Source organism: Chrysochloris asiatica, unplaced genomic scaffold (assembly GCF_000296735.1).
Source record: "Chrysochloris asiatica unplaced genomic scaffold, ChrAsi1.0 scaffold00002, whole genome shotgun sequence".
NCBI lineage: Eukaryota > Metazoa > Chordata > Mammalia > Afrosoricida > Chrysochloridae > Chrysochloris > Chrysochloris asiatica.
This window is the reverse complement of record NW_006408520.1, coordinates 4839245-4861271: the sequence shown is the minus strand read 5'-3', so window position 1 is coordinate 4861271 and position 22027 is coordinate 4839245. Positions and strand designations below refer to the sequence as shown.

Genomic DNA, 22027 nt, shown 5'->3' with positions numbered 1-22027 from the left:
ATTCGTAACCACTACGCTACCAGAGCTCCTTAATCAATGATCATATCTATAGCTACAGCCTTTGAGTAAGAGTAACAAACTAGAAAGTGAAATTCTAGAGGGAATTAGCCAATGATCATATCAAGTACTTAAAAGGTTGATGTAGGATAAGTAGGATAACACAGATCTGTGCTTGCTAATTCCCTCTAGAATTTCACTTTCTAGTTTGTTACTCTTACTCAAAGGCTGTAGCTATAGTATTTTGCACATTGATCTCTTTATATAAGAATGGCAGACTCTAGTGTGATAGCTAACAAAGCTTTCCATCTGAAAGAGTGTAGAAGACAAAACCTGTTTGGTGGTTTTAATAACTTGATACTTGTGTACCAGATGAAGGTTTTCTTTTGCTATAAAAGTATTTAGAACAATAACTTTACTTTTTAATGTTCCATTTCTTCTCAAATATGATCCTTGAGTACATAGCACAAAATATGATTCAAGGTGGGACCTAAGGAGTATGTATAATAACTAGGTGTTCAATACATATTTGTTAAATTTATTTATTCCTTAAGTTGTATCATGAATATATATGGATTTAATTCAAAGAGTTAAAGTCTACATGGAAAGACAATGCAATACTGCTGTTAAGAAGATTATCTCTGGAGTCTAAATTTCTGGGTGACCATCTTGGCTGTGGTTCTGATTCATGTTATTTTGTATGTAATCCTAGGTAATTACTCAACCTCATTGTATATCAGTCTGCTTAATGTATTTTAAATGCTTAGAACTGGACTCACATATATATAAATATGAACAATAATAGCTACTGTTGTTATTTGGATTTTGAAATGTAACTTCAAAATATCTTTTTATCTCACATACTAAGAAAATACAAATCATTATTTCATATGATTATACCTGAAAATGAGCTTTTATATTGGTAGCCTGTTAGGGAAAATTACAGAATAGGCAAATTATTTCTAGGGTTTTACTCAGTTGTACCTCTTTTGTTTCTTTGTTATCTGGCTTCATCCAAGATTTTTCATAGATGTATATGTTCTATTAAGCTTCTTTGTGCTTCACAGAGTTCTCACTGTACTGACCAGTTGGCCATAAATGGTTTGCAAGTTGCTGCCCAGATACTCCGAGCTATTCCCCTCCACGTCTCCTGTGTCTCATCCTTTCTGGGAATGCTTCCCATGTACACAAAGTCTTAGCTACCATATCCTACTTCACTAATGTCCTCAGCATCACATTTTATTGCTCCACAGTCTCTGTCCTAAACATTAATTAAGAGAATTGACATTTAAACCCATTTTTTTTTCCTGAAATGATTTATAATATAATGGTGTGGTTTTGTTTTTGTTTTTTTGTTTTTGTTTTTGGCAGTACTACCAAACTGCTTTCTTGAACATTACTAAATCTTGTAACTCTTTCCCTGTTGTCTAAACAAAATTAATTCTTCTTTTCAAGCTTTCAAACCAGCAAATCAGTTTCCATGGAGTCAATTCTGATTCAAGAAGATCGCATGTGTGTCAGAGTATCACTGGGCTCCACGTGGTTTTCAGTTACTGATTTGGAGGGAAATATGTCACCAGGCCGTTCTTCTAAAGCATTTCTGGGTGAACTCAAACCACCAACTTTTCAATTAGCAGCCAATTGTGTTAACTGTCTGAACCATCTAGGGACTTTTTTTTTTTGCAATCTTAGGTAATGTTTATGCCTCTATTTATTATCAAGTGCCTATGTCCATTTGCTAGTTGTCTTTAAGTGAAGAGAGATTATAGTTCCGCAGGAGGTCTAATACTGCCTTGCGCATAGTGCTCAGTCCACACGGATTAAAATTTATTTGTTTCTCAGCCTAATGATCTTCTCTGTACCATATCTTCCTAAAATGTCTATCTGTCTAGTTCACTCATTCTCTCATTTTTATTAATCTTTGAATCTATTGTATCATCTAAGCCTTGCTCTAATTTATCTAATTTCTGAACCTCCCAAATGCTTACTTCCCACTTCAATTTACACTTCATTATCCAATGCCCTTTCTTGTCAGTACTCTAAATTTTCTTGCCCTATTTGCATTTGTTGTGTCCATTTGATAAAAATTCTTGACTAGTTCAGTGCATGATTCTCTTCTACATTTCTCTGCTCAGGCTCCTAAATGCCACTAGAAAAAGGCACAGCCTCACGACAATGAAGTGGGGAAATTGTTTAGGTAGCATATAGTTTCAGTCTACAGGAATGAAAAATTTGGCAATGGATATTGGTGAAAATTGCACAACATAAAGACTAGGTTGCGAAGCTGTAGGATAAGCGCTGGAATGCTAACCACAAGGCCAGAAGTTAAAACTCACCCTCAGCTCCTCAGAAAGCTACACAGAGTTGATATAGGTCAGAACCTATTCAAAGACAGTTTATAACAACCATAGCAAACACTAAAAAATGTTAAGCTGGAGAATGTTTTGTTCTCAATATTTTTATAACATTATATTTTTTTAAATGTTGTCTGCAGAGACTCTTTTGCATGTCACAGACTAGTTTCTCTTAACCACTGTTTGTAAAAGGCACTGTGATCCATGAACAAGTTCTGGAATTCAGGCCTCTTCCGTCACTAACAGCTGTGAAATGCATCCCTAACTGGCAGAGAAAGCAGAGGTCGTTAGGTGGACTACCACAGTGTGCTTTATATACTACAGAGTTCTATGTCTTTGTAAGGCAGAGTCTTTCTTTTTAATAAAGTTTCAAATGACAACATCAGAATATTTTTTTTTTTAGGTCTGGACAATGAAAGTCTACATAGCAAACTTGAAAGCAGTATTCATTACTAACAAACTACCTAAAATCTAAATTTAGAAAAGGACTTTATTTGTATGAAATTATGAAACAATCCTCTTTTTACATGATGATATTAGTGGTATTACTGAATCTTTTAATAGTTTGTATCTTGTATCTCCTCATATTACCGAGGCATAAAATCATCAGAAAAACTTGGATAATTGAACTATTAATTTTCCTTGGAGTTTCCCCTTTGTCACAAACACTGAAGTACCTACACATCTCTCCAAAAATTTCACATCAATCTTGGAGGATGGGGATCTTTTTATAGCAAGTCATCTATGCAATCCTACCAGCTAATGGTTAGTTTCAATGGGTAGATTATTGATATTATCAGTGAGTCTTTAACTTTGCATGTACAGGCCAACATGCAGTTATTTCTAGTTGAGTGCCATGCTGGTTGTCCACCACACTCAGTATCTTATTTGAATGAACAAGATTGCATAAGTCAAACCTACTTGAAAATGCTTCGTCATTAGTGTCTTCCGATCATCTTCAATCTGCCGAAACTTGGCCTTCAGCCCTTTCATTTGGGTTTCCATTTTTAAAACATATTGGAAGTCTCTCTGAGTTCTCAGGTTTAAGACTTCAATAGACTGGGACATGTTCTGAACCTGTTAAATAAGAACATTGGCTGTACATTATTACCAATTTACTGTTATATGTAATTGCTATTGAAGGGGTAAAATGACAGTAATGTAAAGGACTAGAAATGGCAAACCCATAGCCACCTATCAGAACTACACATCTTCAGGACAATTCTTCATGAGAAGCATTCAGAAAATTCAGCCACAGAAAATTATACCAGATAGAAAATAATCAGAAGGGTTTTGTAGTATTGGCAGTGATTGAATACAAAAAAGGATTCAATACATCAGAAAAAATAAAATGTTAAAATATTATTTATAAAAATCAGATGTTATAAGCTTGTAAAGCACAAGGTTGTTGTCAAAATAAGTTGTTTATTTATTACTAACTCTGACTTCTTAAAGAAGTGGGATGCTTTGCAATTGTAGATGATAGTGGTGTCCAACAGACCCAGACACACTCATTCCAGGGCAGTTTCTTCAAAATGGGTCTAAAGTACTCTCTGGCATGAGACAGAATTAACCAAGATGAGTGGTGGCAGTGCTGGGACACCTCCTAATTCAAAGATCATACCGTTTGGGACCTGAAAAATGGCAACTCTATCAGATAAGTGGTTAAAAGGGCATTAAATACAACTTAAGCTGATGGCACCATCTCAGATCCATTGAGTCTGGTGATCTTAAGAAGAAATAAATGCTCATAGTTGAGCTATATAATATGTAGAAATGAGAAGAAAGGAAGAGTATCTAATTTTTGTGGCAGAAAAATTCTGGAAACTAAGCAAAGAGTAGAGGAGTACTGAATGAAATGAAAATGAGATGTCAATAAACTGTCAATAAATAATAAAATAGAGCTCTATACTGGTGGTTATGTGCCGTGGAGTTGGTTCTGACTCATAGTGTCCCTGTACAGGGTTTCCAAGGCTATAAATCTTTACAGGAGCAGAAAGCCTCATCTTTCTCCCATGGAACAGCTGGTAGTTTCGAACTGCTGTCCCTGAGGTTAGCAGCCTGATTTGTAACCACTAAACTACTAGAGCTCTATACTAAGATGGTCAAAATTTCTGTCTACAGAGCAACTTGGCTTCAACTTGAGAGCATATCAGAAATGCAGAATTTGAGCCTTGCCCCAGAAGCCTTGAATCAGAATCTGCATTTTATAAAATTCCCTACTAATTTCTATGCCTATTAAAGTCAGGAGAACCACATATTTACAATAGAGGAATTTCCATCATCTATAGTTAAGTGACAAAAGTAAAATTAAAAGACTTCATATCATTCGATCTTTTTATTATAAGTTAAATATTAACACAAACCTTTGAATACATGTGTATATGCATACAATAAAATGGTGTATATAAGTAAAACTTATGGGGAGAGTGTGAGAAGATTACAAGGATACATATTAAGAATACATATTAATACATATAAAAAAAACATAATGGTTTTCAGGATGGGGAGTGAACTGTGTGAAGAATGTAATCATTACAGAAAGGGGTCCCTAGTAAATATATTATATGTAAATGCATATGCACAAAATCATATGTTTTATCTGCATAAATATATGCATACATCAAAGCATGGCCACAAATGATGGTGATATTTCAGTTGTTTTATTTTGTTTCATATATCTTAAGTATTATTCACATTACTTTGTAATGAAGATATACTGTTTATGCAATCAGTAAAAAGTTATACTAACTGAAAAAATATGAATTACAAATAAGGAAAGAATGATTTATTCAGTAACAAATTTTATCATAAAATAAAGTCACAAAGCTTAGAAGGCTTTAATAGAACTGATACATTCAAAAAAGGCAGTGAATTCTGAATTGGTCTGCCTCAGTTCCTCTACTTCTTTTGTCTGACAAGGTCATATTTTCCTATATCATTTACCTCTACTGTCTTGAAATACAATCTTGCTGTAAATGATTCTGTCTTTTCAGGACCTATCACACTCATTCTGGTTTGTATTAAAACGAATTGTATGATGTGTGTGTTTGGTGGGAGTAAGGAAGTAGCTATCCCCCTGTGAGTCCATGAGGTTAGAGCTGTGTTTTAATCACCTTTTGTTTCCAAGACCTTGCACAGAAACAAACAAATAGTAGGTGCTCAATAAGTATCTATTGAATAAAATGATCCTTGGTATCTAATCACAGAAATGAGTAATTGGAATTTTAATATTTTTAGGAGAGTTCCCCTATCAAATAACTATTATTTTTAAATTTTTTATCATTCTTACTTTCAGAAAACTTAAAATATTTAAAAATTTTAGTATAGTACATTACTGAGACAACATTGAAAGATCGGTAACTACATATTGGATAGATACAATGCTTTCAAAATAATTTAAAACTTCATTTATGGATAAGCATCAATAAAGAAAAGCCATTTATTTTCAAACAATCTACACATTTCAATACGGACATTTGTCTTTGAAGACACTTATAATCAGTATGGCCAACATGCTCCTAGGCCTTACCATGCACACATTGTCTAGGCAATTCAAAAATGAAAGGCAAGATACTCTGGGTGAAAATCATACAGACTCTTTCTATATCTTTCTCTCTTTTTAAAAAGTTTGCATCTGAGTTACCCTACCAAGATAATTTTCAATTTTATTTGTGTCATGGGAAAATATACAGAAAGGACTTTCTATATTGCAGAATCCTATGTAAGAGCTACATTTCAGGAAATGGCTGGAGGTAAGTCTGTCTAATTGGAAAGAATTTGGCTCTGGGCTGCCTTTTGCTCTTCTTGATGAGTATGCCTAGAATTGTTTGTTTCCCCACTAGGCATGGAGACTCACAGAGCATCAGTTTTATTCTTACATGTCCTGATGATACACAAGCTTGGATAACTATACAAATATTTGTAATCAGAACTGTCTACTTTGGTTCCACTTATAGTTTGTTTAGGCTAATGGTGTTCTCAGTTTCTGTTTTCCATAAGTGTCCTTGTACTTAGACACTCTTTGCCCAGTTTGACAAATCTATTGTCCTCTTTCACTGAAAATTTATTTGATCTTTATATATTTAATCTTGTCCTATGCCTAAATAAAATGAAGGCTTTCTAAAGTCAGACTCAAATTAAACTTACACTCAAGTAAAAACAAATTACATTCAAGTAGAGCTCAGATTTTCATTCTCATTCATAATTGGTGTGAAGGCTATTTAGGAAGCAAGTTTCATGGTCCAATATGTTTGGGTTTAACAAAAATAAAGATTTTTTTAAACTGTAAGCTTCTCAGGACCTTTAATATTAAATTGCATGTTGGAAATCTCCAAGAGTGGAATACCATGTAATGTTTCTCAAACTTATTTTATTGGTGAGAATGTTGCCAGAATCCTATTTTAAAAACCACTTTAGGAAATACCAACCTAGATAGTGCAGAACATATTCAAGTATAAAAAGAAATTGCATAGCTAATAATTTAAGGTGAACAATTCTAGTTTCGATATATTAGGACCCAAAATATCATGAAACCATTTGCATTATTCTAATACACATTAACATAAACATTAGGTAAAATGCATATCAATGTGTCCTTTAACTGAGTTTGGGTCCCACTGCCATAATGTTGAAAATGTGGCGATTGAAATCAGATTGAACCAGAAATTACTGACAAGTGACATTGGGAATTATTTTAACCTCAAATCACACCAATTTCTTTTTCTATCAACTTAGAATGAGAACTTACTCTGTTCTGAGTGAATGGAGAGGGTAAGATTATGATACATGCAAGTTATTGTTTTAGTAATAGTATTCCTTTATAATACGACTGTAGTATTAATAATAGAGTCCTGGTATGGATAAGCATTGGACCACATGTTGGTTTGAACTGCACGGTGAGTGGTCCAAATCCACCAGACACTCCTCTGAAACCCTGTACAGGTTACTATGAGTCTACATACATTCGATGTCACTAAACAACCACAAGTATTAATAATAGTTTTATAAATTTGTTGTTGTTGAATGCCGTTGAGCTGGTTCTGACCCATAGTGACCCTTTACAGGATTTCTGAGGAGCAGCTGGTGAGCCTGAACCACCAACCTGGAGGTTCAAACAACTTTTCAGTCCAGTGCATTAACCCATAGTGCCACACCAGGATTCCTTTACTAAGGTCTCTAGGTAACACAAGTAGGTTTTGCTCAACTACTAGCCTAAAGGGTGACCATTTGAATCTATTCAACAGTGCCTTTCATAAACATTACAGACAAGAAAATTCTGTGGAGAAGTTCTACTCTATAACTCATGGAGTCATCACGAAGCAGAATTTTGAATTCTATGATTAAATTAATTCTTTGGTTAACAGTGAATCAGCTGCATAAAGGTCATATCCCTGTTTGCCAACTAACCAGATGCTATGAGTTGATTCTGACTCATGATGGTCCCGTGTGTGTCAGAGTAGAACTCCACAGGTTTTTGATGGTTGATTTTTCAGATTTAGGTCACTAAGCTGTTCTTCCAAGGCACCACTGAATGAACTTGAATGGTGAACCTTTCAGTTAGCAGCCCAACATATGGATCATTTGCACTACCAGGGGATGTTTGCCATCTAGTATCTTGAATGTGTGTGAAACTGTAGTGTAGGATCAACACTGGACTGTGAACCACAAGGTCAGCTGTTAAAACCCACCAGCTGCTTCTTAGAAATCCTATACAGTGTCCCTATGAGTTGGAACTGACTCAATGGCACTTAACAACAACACAGAGGTCAGAGAGTATTGGTGTGGCAATATATTCTTAACACTGGACTTCTAACTGAAAAGTCAGAAGTTCAAATCCACCAGCCACTCCTTGGAAATACTATAAAGGGCCGTTATGAGTCGGAACTTAATAACAACAGAGATAAGCAAGGAACTGACTTAATCTGAATAAAGAATGCTTGCTTCAGATGTTTTTTCCTTTGAGTCACTGCAGTAAATCAATGCTAATTACTTCCTTTTAGGCACTGTAAAGAGGTCCACACAATTTACTGTTCCCCTGTTGACATAATGCTACCTACTAGTAAATTTTGTAAATCTAATTTGTGGTGACACTGATATAGTTAATACATTTTATTTATTTATTTATTGTCTTTGCATTTACTAATGGATTTTTAAAGATATGTTTTAGTAGACTAACTGCAAATTCTTCAGACACATTACACATTGCATGTGATATCATGGTAATTTCCATGATTGCTTTCAACCAACTTTCTGATTGTACTTTTTTGCCTTATTCAGCCTTCATTTAACTACTTGTTTTATAAGAGTGCTGAAATACACTGGAATATATTTCACTTTGTACCTGTAGAGGTTGGTATTCATTTCCCCAAATTTGTAATTCATCTTAATTTTTTCAATTAAGTTTTGAAGAATTGTCTGTGTGTATGTGTGTGTGTGCATGTTTTGTGATACTGAAAAATAGTAACACAAATAAGGTCGCAATCTCTAAGAAAACACTTTTTATCACATTTGGATTGAAAATAGAATTTTTTTCACGGAATATGAGAGTACAATAGAAAATCATTAATCTGAGGAGAAATAAAATTTAATAAAAAGGCAAAATTGATGTTAAAGGATTAAATATTATTACCAACATAATTAACTTCCCTAGTGAATAAACAAAGTCCATAATCATTTTTTTTTTCTCGTAGAAATAAAATCAAGATTGGAAGACAACACTCAGGAATAAGCAAAATTATTTGATTACTAACAGCACATTAGCTAGAGTCATTACATTTTAATAAAAAGGACATATGCTAGTGTTGTGAAGACAGATATTGAAGAAGACAGGAGAAAAGGGTCTCAGCATCAAAAGAGGCTTAAGAAGAGAGAGCCAATAGGTGGTGATAACTCAGAAGAGGGGGAGTATAAACTGATAAATCATTGTATTAAAACATTAAATAAAACCCTCTTAAAATCTTAGAACATCACTAGACTTCCAAATAATGTACACAGAGGCAACTTACTTTCATCATATAGTAATGAAAGGAAGTTGCTATGGCTAGACTTGAAATTGTGTAAATGAGGAGTATCTGTATTAATTATTTTAATTGCTTCTCTTAATTTCCCCATAAAAGTTCCTATTCAATGCCATAATTGTGTAGATGATCACAGAAATGACATTGCACAGAGTGAATTGTTGAACATGATGTCTTCTAAAAACACATACTACCTAATTTACCTTATTATCCCTGATAAAATTCAAACATGCTGTCATCCCTCCATCAATCTGGCCAGCACAACTGTCTTAATATATTCAAAGCCCCGCACAGTGAAGGTCTGAATGGGGATAATTGAAAGAACCATTCACTAGATTTTTTTTTTTTTTTACACCAAACTAACATAAATAATCTTTCATGAGCTGACTTTTATCTGAAAAAAAAAATAATAAATCAAGGGCATTCTGTTTTTGATTGTTATGGATCTGGCTTAAGTAAATTATACAGAGAGAATGCTATTGAATGAAATTGAAGAGCTTAATGTTCAAAGAAATGACTTAGAGAATGATGATAAATACTGAGAATTATTCATTATCTGTCCAGATAGTTTTCATATTGCATGCCATTATTTTAACTTCCTTGCAAGGCTGTGATGAGGATCCAAAACTATGAGCTCAAGAAGCCAAGCAGGAGTTTATGAGTTGAGAATTTCAGGCATGAGGATAAGACTACTTTTCTTTGTTTAATTTTGTCTATGATTAATTAATATAAAGATGCATGCCATAGAGCCAGTTTTAAAAGGAAAACTTGAGAATAATAAACAATCACATAAATAGAAAAATATAGCAGGAAGCTTAACATACCCATTTTGAAGGGACATAAACAAGTTTGAGAAGGAAACAAAAAACAGCGGAACTCATTTCTTTACAGAATTTTCACTGAAGAATGGTAAATGTTAATTGAAATATGCACATCGACTTCAAGAACACCTACCTTTTCCAGAAGTTGACGAAGCTGCCTGCTTTTGGCATCCCGGGAACAAAGGTTTTGTTCTGGAGCAACCACAGTGCAAATGCATCTTCCATCGGGATCCTGTGCTGAACTGTAGACTTGCCAGCCTTCTTTAGGGCTAATCTGAGTCTGAAGAAAACAATGATAAACACACAAACCACAGACCTCTGTTATAAAATGAAGAGAATGTGAGTTTGTAGCATCTGAAGCTAAACATCTCTCTTGATAGCTACAGTGTGTGTTTTCATTGTTTAAAATGAAAAGAGAGCAGTTAAACTTCTACAAGCAGCACAGCTTCATTCAGTTATACATTCTTATCACTATCCAGGCAGACAATTGTTCTCTTTCATACTTTAGGCCCTATATTGCTGTTGCTGAGTGCCATCAAGTCAGTTATGACCTATAGCAACCCTGAATAAGCCACATCTTTTTCCCATGGAGCAACTGGCGGGTTCCAACCACCGGCCTTGTGGTTCACAGTCTAGTGTTTATATTATAGCAGTGTGCTCCAGGTCCCATATTGCTGCTGTTGTTAAGTGTCATCGAGTCAATTCTGACTTATAGCGACCCTGTATAGGGTTTCCTAGCAGCAGCCAGTGAGTTTGAACCATTGACCTTGCAGTTCAAACGGACTTTGCAGTCCAGCTCATTTAACAGAACTCCCATAATTAATTGATTATTGACTTGACATGACTTCCTTATGATTTTTTGGTTGTATTTTGTTATATTAATGTAACTTTCATTGTTGTTTATTGTTAAGTGCCTCCAACTCATAGCAACCCTGTATAGTTTCTAAGAAGCAGTTGGTGAGCTTAAACTGTCAAGCTTGCAGTTCAAACCAACCTTGCAGTCCAGCGTCTCAATCCACAGCACAACTTTAGAAGCATCATATAAATGCTGAATCACATAAGACCAATCATTTTACACAAAGTCTATTAGCTTGTCCTTCTCAACAGTAAATGGTAATTAGTAGCATTTTCTTTCCTGATTATTATTTATGTATGATATTTTGAAGCAAAACCATGTTCCAAGATGTTTCCCATGTATTGAAGACCCAATTATTTATAAAGTTCGAAAGATTCTATGAAGATATAGGGCAAAAATAATTAGATCAGCACTATTTAGCAAAAGATGCAGGATCCCAGAGGAATTAAAGATAATATTTTGACTTAGCCTGCTAAATTGATCTTCCCAAATTACTACTATGCACATATCACACTACCTCCCTAAAACACTAGCTCAAAATTATATTCAAGTTCCAATGCAGTCTGCCTCCTATTTATGTTTCTAGTTGTACCTCCTGTAACTTGCTACAGGGACCTTCCTCTCCAACTCAGTCGGTCTATGTATGTCTTTCAAACACTCATTTTTTTGTAGGGCACTCTTATTGTTCTTTTTGCTTAAAGAGCCTCCTTTGTAAACTTTCAATTTACTTAGAATTTGGCAATTTATTCTTGTTCTGAAGAATTTCCTCCTATACCATTAATTAGGTATTTACTGTTTATTGTCTACTTGTCTTTTGTATGTCTTATTTCAGCAATTAGCTTTTACCCAGATACAAAAAACAGTGGATGCATCTTATCTGCCAATTTAATTGTACTCCTGGTGTGGCACTGTGGGCTAATGCGTCAGACTGCAAAGTCATTTGAACTGCAAGGTTTGTGGTTCAAGCTCACCAGCTGCTCCTTCGAAACCCTATACATGGTTGTTAAGGGTTAGAATCGACTTAATGGCACTTAACAACTACAACAACATCAATTAAAATGTAAACGTCACTCATATTATTTTTGGGAGTGGTGGTGGGGTGGCTCGTACTTTTTCAGGAAATACTGAGCTTGGCACACATATTGGTCATTGTATAAACAGGAGTTGTTGTGGATTGTATGGTATATTGCCCAGAAAGACACTCCTCACATCAAACTCTGGGAGCACTGGCAGTCTAGGATTCAGTTGAGTCTTTCATTGCAGGTTACCTAGGCTGAAAAATGCAGGCCCCTTCCTAGGACAGCCTGCATCCATTGACTTGCTGGTGCAGGATAGAACAGCCTGGCTCTCTTTCTTCAACTCAGGAAGCAGTAGAGCCATCCCAACTCCAGAGATTTTATTGGGGTTGGCTGAGGCCTTTGTCACTGCTCCACCACATGAACTCTAAGTACTTCCTCTTCCAAATCCTGCTCTTCTATTCTTCCTTCAACACAGGTGTTGCCAAGACCAGCCCCCTGATAAACCTCCCCAAACTCCAATATGCTTGTCTCAGATTCAGAGTTTATTTCCTGGAGAAGCTGATCTGTAACAATGGAATTAAATAATCTCATTCAGCTGATCAACTGCTTGGAATGTAATTTATATTTGACATCTTGGTGAGTCTAAAAGGCTCTAATTTCACGCAGATCAATATTCAGGAGGCAGTCTGGTTATTTTATGGTAACCAATTCATAACATCATTTTAAATTTCTTTTTACAGATAAAATTCCCCTGGCTTTTTTTGGCCCACATTTCATTTTCTTGTTTAAGCTTCTGGGTACATTTAAAATCCATCTTTCAGAAGGAAAATTGCACCTAATAGATATAACTATAAGTATCATTTTGCTGTGGCCCTTCTAGGTGAAGATATAATGAGGCCTCTAATTTTGTATTGAAGAATGCTGCTTTTCAAACAAATATAAATATGTAGGACCTAATAACAATCAAGGAGGGAGTGTCATGACTCTGTATGATGGGATAAGCACTGGACTGCGAATCATAAATCAGCAGTTCAAACCCACCCGCTGTTCAACTGGAGAAAGATGAGGCTTTCTGCTCCTCCAAAAGATCTATAGACTTGAAAACCCTGTGCATGACCTCTGTAGGTCAGAATCAATTCTACAACACTTAGTAGCAACAGCAACAGTTAAGGAGTCCTGGTGATGCAGGGGTTAAGTGCTGAAATGCTAACCAAAAGGTTAATAGTTTGAACCTGCCAGCTGATCTCTAGAAGAAAGATACTGCAATCTGATTCTGTAAAGATCACAGCCTAGAAAACTCTGGGACAGTTTACCTTGTTGCACAGAGTCACTATTAATCAAAATGGAGAGCAAAGCAATGGTTTTTTTTACTAATACTTTGGAATTTTCTTTAACCCATAGATAGAATAAAAACTTTTTAGGGGATCATCAGAAAACCCATACAAACAAAACATTTGTCAACATTTCAATATAGCTTAAATTGGCAAATAGTTTGCTGAGTGATCGGATATAGGGAAAAGGCATCTAAGAAACATGCTAATATATAATTTGAGTTTTGGTTGGGTTGGATTATCAGAAAGAATAGTACTTGAATAGTGTTAGTTCAGTTCTATGAAGATACATTTATGTAAAGCTATAATTTCTATAGTTGATGGATGTAAGAAATGACTGTATGAAGAACATTCTCTTGGCAAAGTTAAAAAAGAATGGTCCATTGGAATAAAACCTTAATTGCTAGGTTCATTTCTCTGTTTTCTGTTATCAGAACATCTAAACTATATAATAATTTTTATTTGACTTCCAGGACTCTAATATAAATTTAGTGCTCATCAACAGTTGTAGTTTGTTGTTAAATGCCATCGAGTTGGTTCCAACTCATAGCGATCCCGTAAAGGGTTTCTAAGGAATGACTGGTGAGTTTGAACCGGCAACCTTGTGGTTCTAAATCATCTTAGTTTCTGTTCTGTTGTTATTGTTTTTTAATACTGTTGAGTTGATTCTGACACATACCTACTCTGTATAGGATTTCCAAGAGCGGTTGGAGGGTTTGAACTACCAATCTTGCAGTTAGCAGTCCTACTGCCCCACACCAGGGCTCAATTTGTGGTATAATTTTTTTCTGAATGCTTTCTAATTTGTCATTTTTATATTCTTTTGATTGTACTATTTGGGAAATTAATTCAAAGAAGAATTATATAAATAATAAAATAAAATTATTTGATAGAAATTTAAAGGGCTTTCAAGGATCATTGGCTATCTTACCTGTGTTTAACAAAATAATTTTTTTTTAAAGTTTTTATTGTGAATTGAATGATAGTTTACATGGGAGAACATCAGCTTTACATTCACCCTATTGTATTTCATTTAATTGCAATGATTACAATTCCCTCCAGGCATCATCATTCAACAGCATTTGCTTCCATTCCCTGTTTTTTTTTTGGATGTACACTGAAGCACTCAGGAATATACAACCATTTAAACGACCAAAGAGCACATCCTTCAAGCCCCACCCAGCCCCCCACCCCCCGCTGGCCATAAGCACACAACCCCTCTCCCTCCATGAGTCCAGCGTCCCCAGCTGCTTCATCTTTCCATGTCATCATCTCTGCCTCTATCTCTGCTGTCACTGCTTCTCTGGATAGGGTCCTGCACACTGCTCTTCTGTCTTAATGGTCCCAGTGTCCTCTGCTCCTGGACTGCAAGATCAGCCACTCCCCTCCTTTTGTTACAAAACCTCTACCTTTACATTTGCAGCACTCACAATCAGTCCTGATAGTAAATATTCACTATTGAACTACAAGATTCTTATCCCCATCTCCCTTCACCAGCTCGGTCCATACAGATTGAAAACCACTCAGTGGAGATTCTACCTTCCCCCATGTGCTCTGAAACTAGGCTCCCTCTTGAAAGCCATTCACTTCATGCCTTTGTAGTCCCCCCATTTTGGGTAGCCAATGTTTAAATTTGCCCATTCCTGACAACCCCGTGTACTGAGGGGGTGGGAGTCATCCTTATTGTAAAGATTTGTTCTCTCTTTTGAGCTACTACATCTATAGGTATAGGTCAAGTTCATCAAATTGTAGCAGATTACTCTTTTTTTCTTCTTCTTTCTTCCTCTAGTTGAGTTCTGATCATCCAGCCATTGAAGCCAGGTCAAATGGGTGTTATCTGCAAGTATGGGTATTCTTGTGCATCTCCCCTTCATATCAGCTGGAAGCTTCACTCTCCACTCTAGTCCTCTGTAGCTGTGTCCCTTTCCCTGGGTCTAGGAGTCCCCAGGTCTCCCCATACTGCTGGCCAACCAGGTCTCAATCCAGGTGGACAGGAGTTTGTTGGGTGTAGTCGGATTTAAGTCACAACTTCATTGCTGCTTTTCCCCCATTTGCCCTTATCAGTAGATCAACATGGTCACCAGCAAGACCATATGCCTGCTCATGTCTTCCTGTTGAGTCTCAGTTTTAGAAGGGGATTTTCCCTGAGGAGACCCGATTGCTTGCCCTGATGGCTCCCCTGTGAACAACTTGCTTGTTCTTGTAGTAGTCAATCAGACTGCCATTATTGTTCTGATTTCTTCTGCTGGTCTTTCTTTCAAGAAGTATCTTCTGTTCTTCTAGCAGCTCCAGGCTGGTCTGCTTGTCCTTTCAAGTGGTAATCTCCCACCTCAGAAAATTCTGGATGGGGATCTGGATTCAACCTATGGTCTTATGTAATGCAAATGCTCCACAGGAAGCCTCTTTTCCCTGGGCAAGTTCTAGCCTCATTTTATGTATTCCAATCAGTTATAGGCTGAAAACGGACATACAAGCCAAATAATGTCTTTTATGTGCATTTTTTCCTGTTAGATGCCTTTGAGAGCTTTGTACAACAGAACAAAATTCTACCCGATCCTACACCTTCTTCATTCACAGTCACTGCCATGTTTGAGTCCACTGTTGCAGCAGCTATGTCAGTTCATCTTTTTGAGGGTCTTCCTCTTTTTGGTTATCTTCTGCTTTATCAAATATAATGTTCATTTCTAGGGACTGGTCCCTCCATAAATGGTAGTGGTGGTGGTATGCTGGGGAGTTGGTTCTGATTCATAGTTGAAGAATTTCAGATTCAGGTTGCAGCCCAGAGCTTAGTCAGAAAGAAGGAAGCCCATTGATTTATCTGATAATTTGAGAGAAAAAAATCAATTCAGATGCACAATAATTACTTTCTCTTTGAAACATCTGTAAGGAAGATTTTTAATACGTATGAGTAGCCTTTAGAGAAGATTATCTGGGTGGTCAATGTTCTATTGATGTGGTCATTTGTTGTTACTGCTGTCATCTAGTTGTTTTGACTCATAGTGATCTGTATAGCATGTCTGAGGACTGGCTGGTGGTTTTGAACCATTGACTTTGTGGTTATCAGCACTGTACCAGGAGTCCATGGAATATGGCCATAATATAGGGATTAAAAGCCCAGATTCTAAAGCTGAACTTTTTAACACAGAGGTAAACTTTTTAACACAGAGATACCATGTGGCTAAGGAGCTCTGGTAGTGTAGTGGTTATAAATTGGGCTGCAAATCACAAGGTCAGCAGTTCGAAACTACCAGCTGTTCCACGGGAGAAAGATGAGGCTTTCTGTTCGTATAAAGATTTACAGCCTCAGAAACCCTGTTCAGGGTGGCTATGAGTCAGAACCGACTCCACGGCACATAACCACCACCACCATGTGGCTATTGAACACTTCGGATGTGGCTTATTCAAATACTTCGTTTTGCTTAGATTCACAAGCAACACTCATGGAAGCAGCTGCCAGGAAATCAAATGATGCATTGCATTAGGTAAATCTGCTGCACAAGACTGCTTTAACGTGTTCCAGAGCAAAGATATCAGTTTGAGGGCTAAGGTGTGCCTGACCTAGGCGATGGTATTTTCAGTAACCCCATAAACAAGTGAAAGTTGGACAATGAATAAGGAAGACCATAGAAAAATTGATGTATTTGAGTTAGAGTGTTGGAGAAAAATATTGAAAGTGCTATGGACTGCCAGAGAACAAACAGATCTGTGTTGGAAGAAATACACCAGAATGCTCCTTAGAAGGCAAGATGGCGAGAATTCGCTCTCATACTTTGGACATACAGTATCAGGAGGGATCAGTCCCATGAGAAGGATATTATGCTTGGTAAAGTGTAAGGTCAATGAAAAAGAGGAAGAAACCCCCCCACCCCCACCCCCCACCCCAATGAGATGAACGGTCAGAGTGGCATCAGAATGGACTCAAGCATAGTAACAATTATGATGATACAGCACTGGGCAGTGTTTCATTCCACTGTGCATAGGATCTCCATGAGGCAGAACCAACTTAACAGCATCTAACAACAAATACAGTCCATGTACCTGATTGTGTCTATTTCCACATGACAGTCACAAAATTTTTTTTTTATTGATTATAAAAATCTTCTCTTCTTATTGCCTTATAGTAATCAGTAATGATATTAGTAATTATAACAATACCGATTCTGTCAATAATAACATATAGAGGCTATTACATGTCAAGTGCTCTATTAGTATTGTGCATTTGGAACATATTTAACCTGATAACAAGAAATGGAAACAATTACTATTCCCTTTTCACAGAAAACAAGATGAGGCTTTCTGCTCCCATAAAGATTTACAGTCTTGGAAACCCTATGTAGGGTAGCTATGAGTCAGCGTTTCCTTATCTCTTCTTCTACAATTTCTAGGAAGCAATGAATAAGAAGGTGTTTCCTATATAATCAGGTGAAAGTAAAAATCTGGGACGGGGAAAAAAAAAAGCCATCCAATGAGTAAGTCTTCACAGGCTAGGCTGAGGAAGGATGTGAGAAAGCTGTGGGTCAGTAGGTGAGATGATGGGGAGATAGTTGTAGCCCACTAAAGATTTATCTTACAAAATTCTCAATGTCACAGGACTGATGTCTACCTGTAAAGTGGATCAGGGGAAAGTTTTTGAAGGAATTGAACAAGGTATAGTTCTCTCTCTACAAACATTGCATGTGTAGTCTTCTGTCTTCCAAATTCACAGCAGAACAGATAGTATCTAGTTAATTTTATCTTATAACCCAGCTTATCACATAACCTGAATCAATACACAGGTCTCTCATTTAAAATAAATTATTGGTAATCAATACAGGCTGCTGACAATATACAGAAATGGTGGTGGTGATAGTGTGCTGTGGAGTCAGTTCTGACTCATAGCGACCCTGTATAAGGTTTTCTGAGGCTGTAAATCTTTATGAGAGCAGAAACCCCCAGCTTTCTCCTGCAGTTCCAAACTACTGACCTTGAGGGTAGCAGCCCAACTCATAATGACTACGCTACCAGAGCTCCTGTTATACAGAAATAGCTATGAACAAATATTGGGGAAGCTAACTATTACATCTACTCTTCATTTATAGAAATGGTTAGGTGCCAAATACCAGGTCTTTATGCTAAAATCCGCATTAGGTAAAAAATTAGCATCGTGGAGGATGACCACATCAGATCACAAAATAGTGGCTGACTATTATTACATGATTGCCAAATTACATTATTTCATAGCTGCCAAATTATATCATACATAGGTGCCAAACCACTGAGCATCGTGGCCCAGCCAAGTTGACAGAGAACCCTAACTATTAAAGCCAGCATTTTCACTGTTTAACTCAGTGCTCATTACTGTCAGCTGTATGTCATTAATGTGAAAAATAGTCAGATAGCTTATTTTTTATTATTGTCCTAACTGCCAAATATCGAATAAAAAAGACAGTCAATAAGTGAGGAGAGGGTATATATTTTCAAAAAACTTCATAAAAATGTCATAGTCCTTGTCCTTGAGCTATCATAAAAAGAAAATGGTACCAGACATATCTTTTTAGTCACCTTTTTAAAGATAATATTGCTGTCATTGTTAGTTACCATTGAATCAGGTCTGACTCAGTCACCTGCATGTGTGAGTAGAACTGCTTTATAGGAAATAGATTGTCAGATCTTTCCAAGATACTTTGGGTATGTTCAAACTGCCAATCTGTTTAAGTCACCTAGGGACTTCCTAGATAATTCATAGAACTTTCTTATGTTGCCTTTTATTTCTGGGGAATTGACTCATTGATATTCCCCTCCCTTTGCATTTCCCTCACTCATTGTTTCTAGCACTGGTGCCTACATATCCAATCAGGATAGACAGATGAATTTAAAATGATATATTATTAACATCAGATAGGACCTAAAAGATTACTGAGAAGTCTTTGTATTAAAGAAGAAAAATTACAAAGATTAACTACAGAGTGCAGATAGGAACAGCTTAGCAGAGTAATTTTAATGATCTAATTAAAGATTTAAGGTGAGTAACAGTATGGGGTTAATATATCTAGATGTAGGGCTTATATCTTTGGCTAGGCTTTTCTAACATTGGAAAAAATCTCAAATATGTCAGAAACTGAAGCTTGTAACTAGAATACATTTAGTTTTTGGATAAAGGAGAAAGGGCCACACAATTATAATATTAAAATATCTTTAACAGCAGTGCAAACAGTGATTACTAAACCTGACAGCATTAATATTGATGTCCACTTGCTAACTAGTGAGAAGCTTATCATGAGAGGGCACGCTGTCGCTATCAGTTGTTCTCTGGAATGAGGGAAGCCGGGAAGGTGAACAAGTTTTGATGTTGATTTAGAAATCTCCCAGAAGTGTCAGCTTAATAAAAGTAAAGACTCCAGCCTTGTTTGTACTTTCAATTGTCTTCCTGTAAGAATCATTGAGAAGAGCCATGACCTTCTCTAGTACAGACTTAGTTTGAATGATCTAAACTAAAAAAAAAAAGTCTACTCTTTGGCAACAAAAAGGGAACTCAAAAGAGGAAAAAGCTAATATGAAGGAAAAGTGCCTGGGAGTCCTGTGAGTTGTGATGGAGACCTCTGTGTCTGGGTCAATGAACAATAAAGGCAGCTTTATGAGTGTTTCAAGTGCTCCCTTTTAGGGCACCAGTGCTGGCATTGAAAAGAGGATCAAAATAAAACCAACTGAAAGCTTAGCTGGAAAGACACATATACTTCCGCCCCCCCCCCCAAGGTTAGGAGAAAAGACATGCCCTGATTTAAGCTTATAAGAATGATTATTCAGGTGTCAATGAAACTCATACAATACTAACAGCAAACATTTATAGAGCTCTAGCTTGCCAATTGACATCCCTATTGTCATTGAGTATAACAATAACCTTGTGGACTGCTGTTATTCTGCTCACTTAACAGATAAAGGAAACTGAGATTTAGAGAGAATAAGAAATCTGCTTAAAGTCTCCAGGGAGTAATTAGCAAAACAGATTTGCTCTCACACACTCCCTGTAGGATAAGCACTGTAAGGTCAGCAGTTCAAACTCATCAGCCACTCATAGGAAACTCTACACAGAGTTCCATGAGTCGGAAATGACTCTGCCACATTAAACAATACCGTACCAACTGTTATCTGAAATGCCTCTCCATACAAGATGATGATAATGTTGGTAGCATTTTCAGAACCTCAGAGAAGTCCAGTATTTGGATTTGGAGGGTGCATTCCCTTTACTAAAGAGCCCTGGTCATTGTTGTGTTAAGTGTCGGTGAGTCGATTCTGAGTCATAGAGATTCATAGGGTGTCTAAGGATCAGCTGGTGGGCTTGAACAACTGACCTGAATTTTGTAGTCCAGTGTTGATCCTATAGTGCCACAGCCGAAGCCCAGTGAATTATGAGCTGAGCTGCTAACCTCAAAGTCAGCAGTTCAAATCTACCAGCAGATCTACAGGAGAAAGATGAGGCTTTCTGCTCCTATACAGATTTACAGCCTCAGAAACCCTATATTGAATCAGGACTGACTCAATGGCGCAGAACTATCCCTACCACCATTTCCTTTACTATAACCCAAAACATTACTAATCACAGTGATTACTGATGTTGCTCTCTTTGAACCTTTTGTGTTAATTAGAAGAACTAAATGAAGAATTTGCGTATCATCCTTGCGCAGGGGCCATGCTAATCTTCTCTGTATCGTTCCAATTTTAGTATATGTGCTGCCGAAGTGAGCACACCCAGGATCGGACATTGTTTCGTTCTGCTGTGCATGGGGTCGCTATGAGTCGGTTCCTACTCGATGGCACCTGACAACAACAACAAATGAACTATTTAGCAGTTTTTAGTATTATGAAATTCATTAACTATTTTAAAATGTTTCTAATTAGGAGAATTAAAATGATAATTTTACCAATTGGATTTCAAGTTTGGATTCTTTGCTTATGATTTAATTACAAAACTATGTTTTATGAATATGACACTACAGTGCGTGCATTTCCTCTGAACTTCAGGGGCTTTGTACCATAAAACAAAGATGTTGAGGCCTGGAGTCATAAAAGTAAGAATCAATAAAATTAAATTGTGTTTCTACAGACTTTTCTTTTTATAAATCTTTTCATTTGTTTATAATTCTATCCAATTATAAAGCACTGTCTTACTTCTTTTGAACCAGCTACCTTTAAAAATGAAGTTCTTGTGTGGTGTAAATGGTTTATATGCTTGGATGTTAACTAGGTCCTGTGGTGGTTCTAGCCCACCCATAGACACCATGGAAAGGCCCACCAATCTGCTTACCTGCAATCAGTTATTAAAAATCCTATGGAGCACTGTTCTACTCTGACACACATGGTGCCAGTTAGCTCGTGCTGCTATAAGAGAAATGAACAGAAATTCATTTTCACACAGTTCAGGAGGCTAGAAGTCTGCATTCAAGACATCAGCTCTAATAGAAAACTCTCTGTCTGCTCTGGAAGAAAATCTGCCTCAGCTTGTCTACTTCAGACATTCCTTGGTTCCTTGAGCTTCACATGGCATCTCTCTATCCCGATTTTTCTCTGAGCCTAATCTGGTCTTTTTATATTTCAAAAGTGATTAGGTTTAAGATACACCCTAAATTGTTGTGAGCCCATTAATATAACAAAGA

General features: G+C 36.6%; 1 protein-coding gene across 2 annotated transcripts in view; it reads right to left on the bottom strand.

The window, feature by feature from the left end:
- OLFM3 (olfactomedin 3) overlaps positions 1–22027 on the bottom strand; it is a 313170-nt gene that overhangs the window by 29815 nt on the left and 261328 nt on the right. For both annotated transcript variants that reach the window (XM_006830904.1, XM_006830903.1), the window contains exons 2-3: positions 10325–10471; positions 3273–3428 (exon numbers count right to left, since the gene is read on the bottom strand). In XM_006830904.1, the coding sequence (XP_006830967.1) occupies positions 3273–3428; positions 10325–10471 (303 nt within the window). The remainder of the gene's footprint in view (positions 1–3272; positions 3429–10324; positions 10472–22027) is intronic.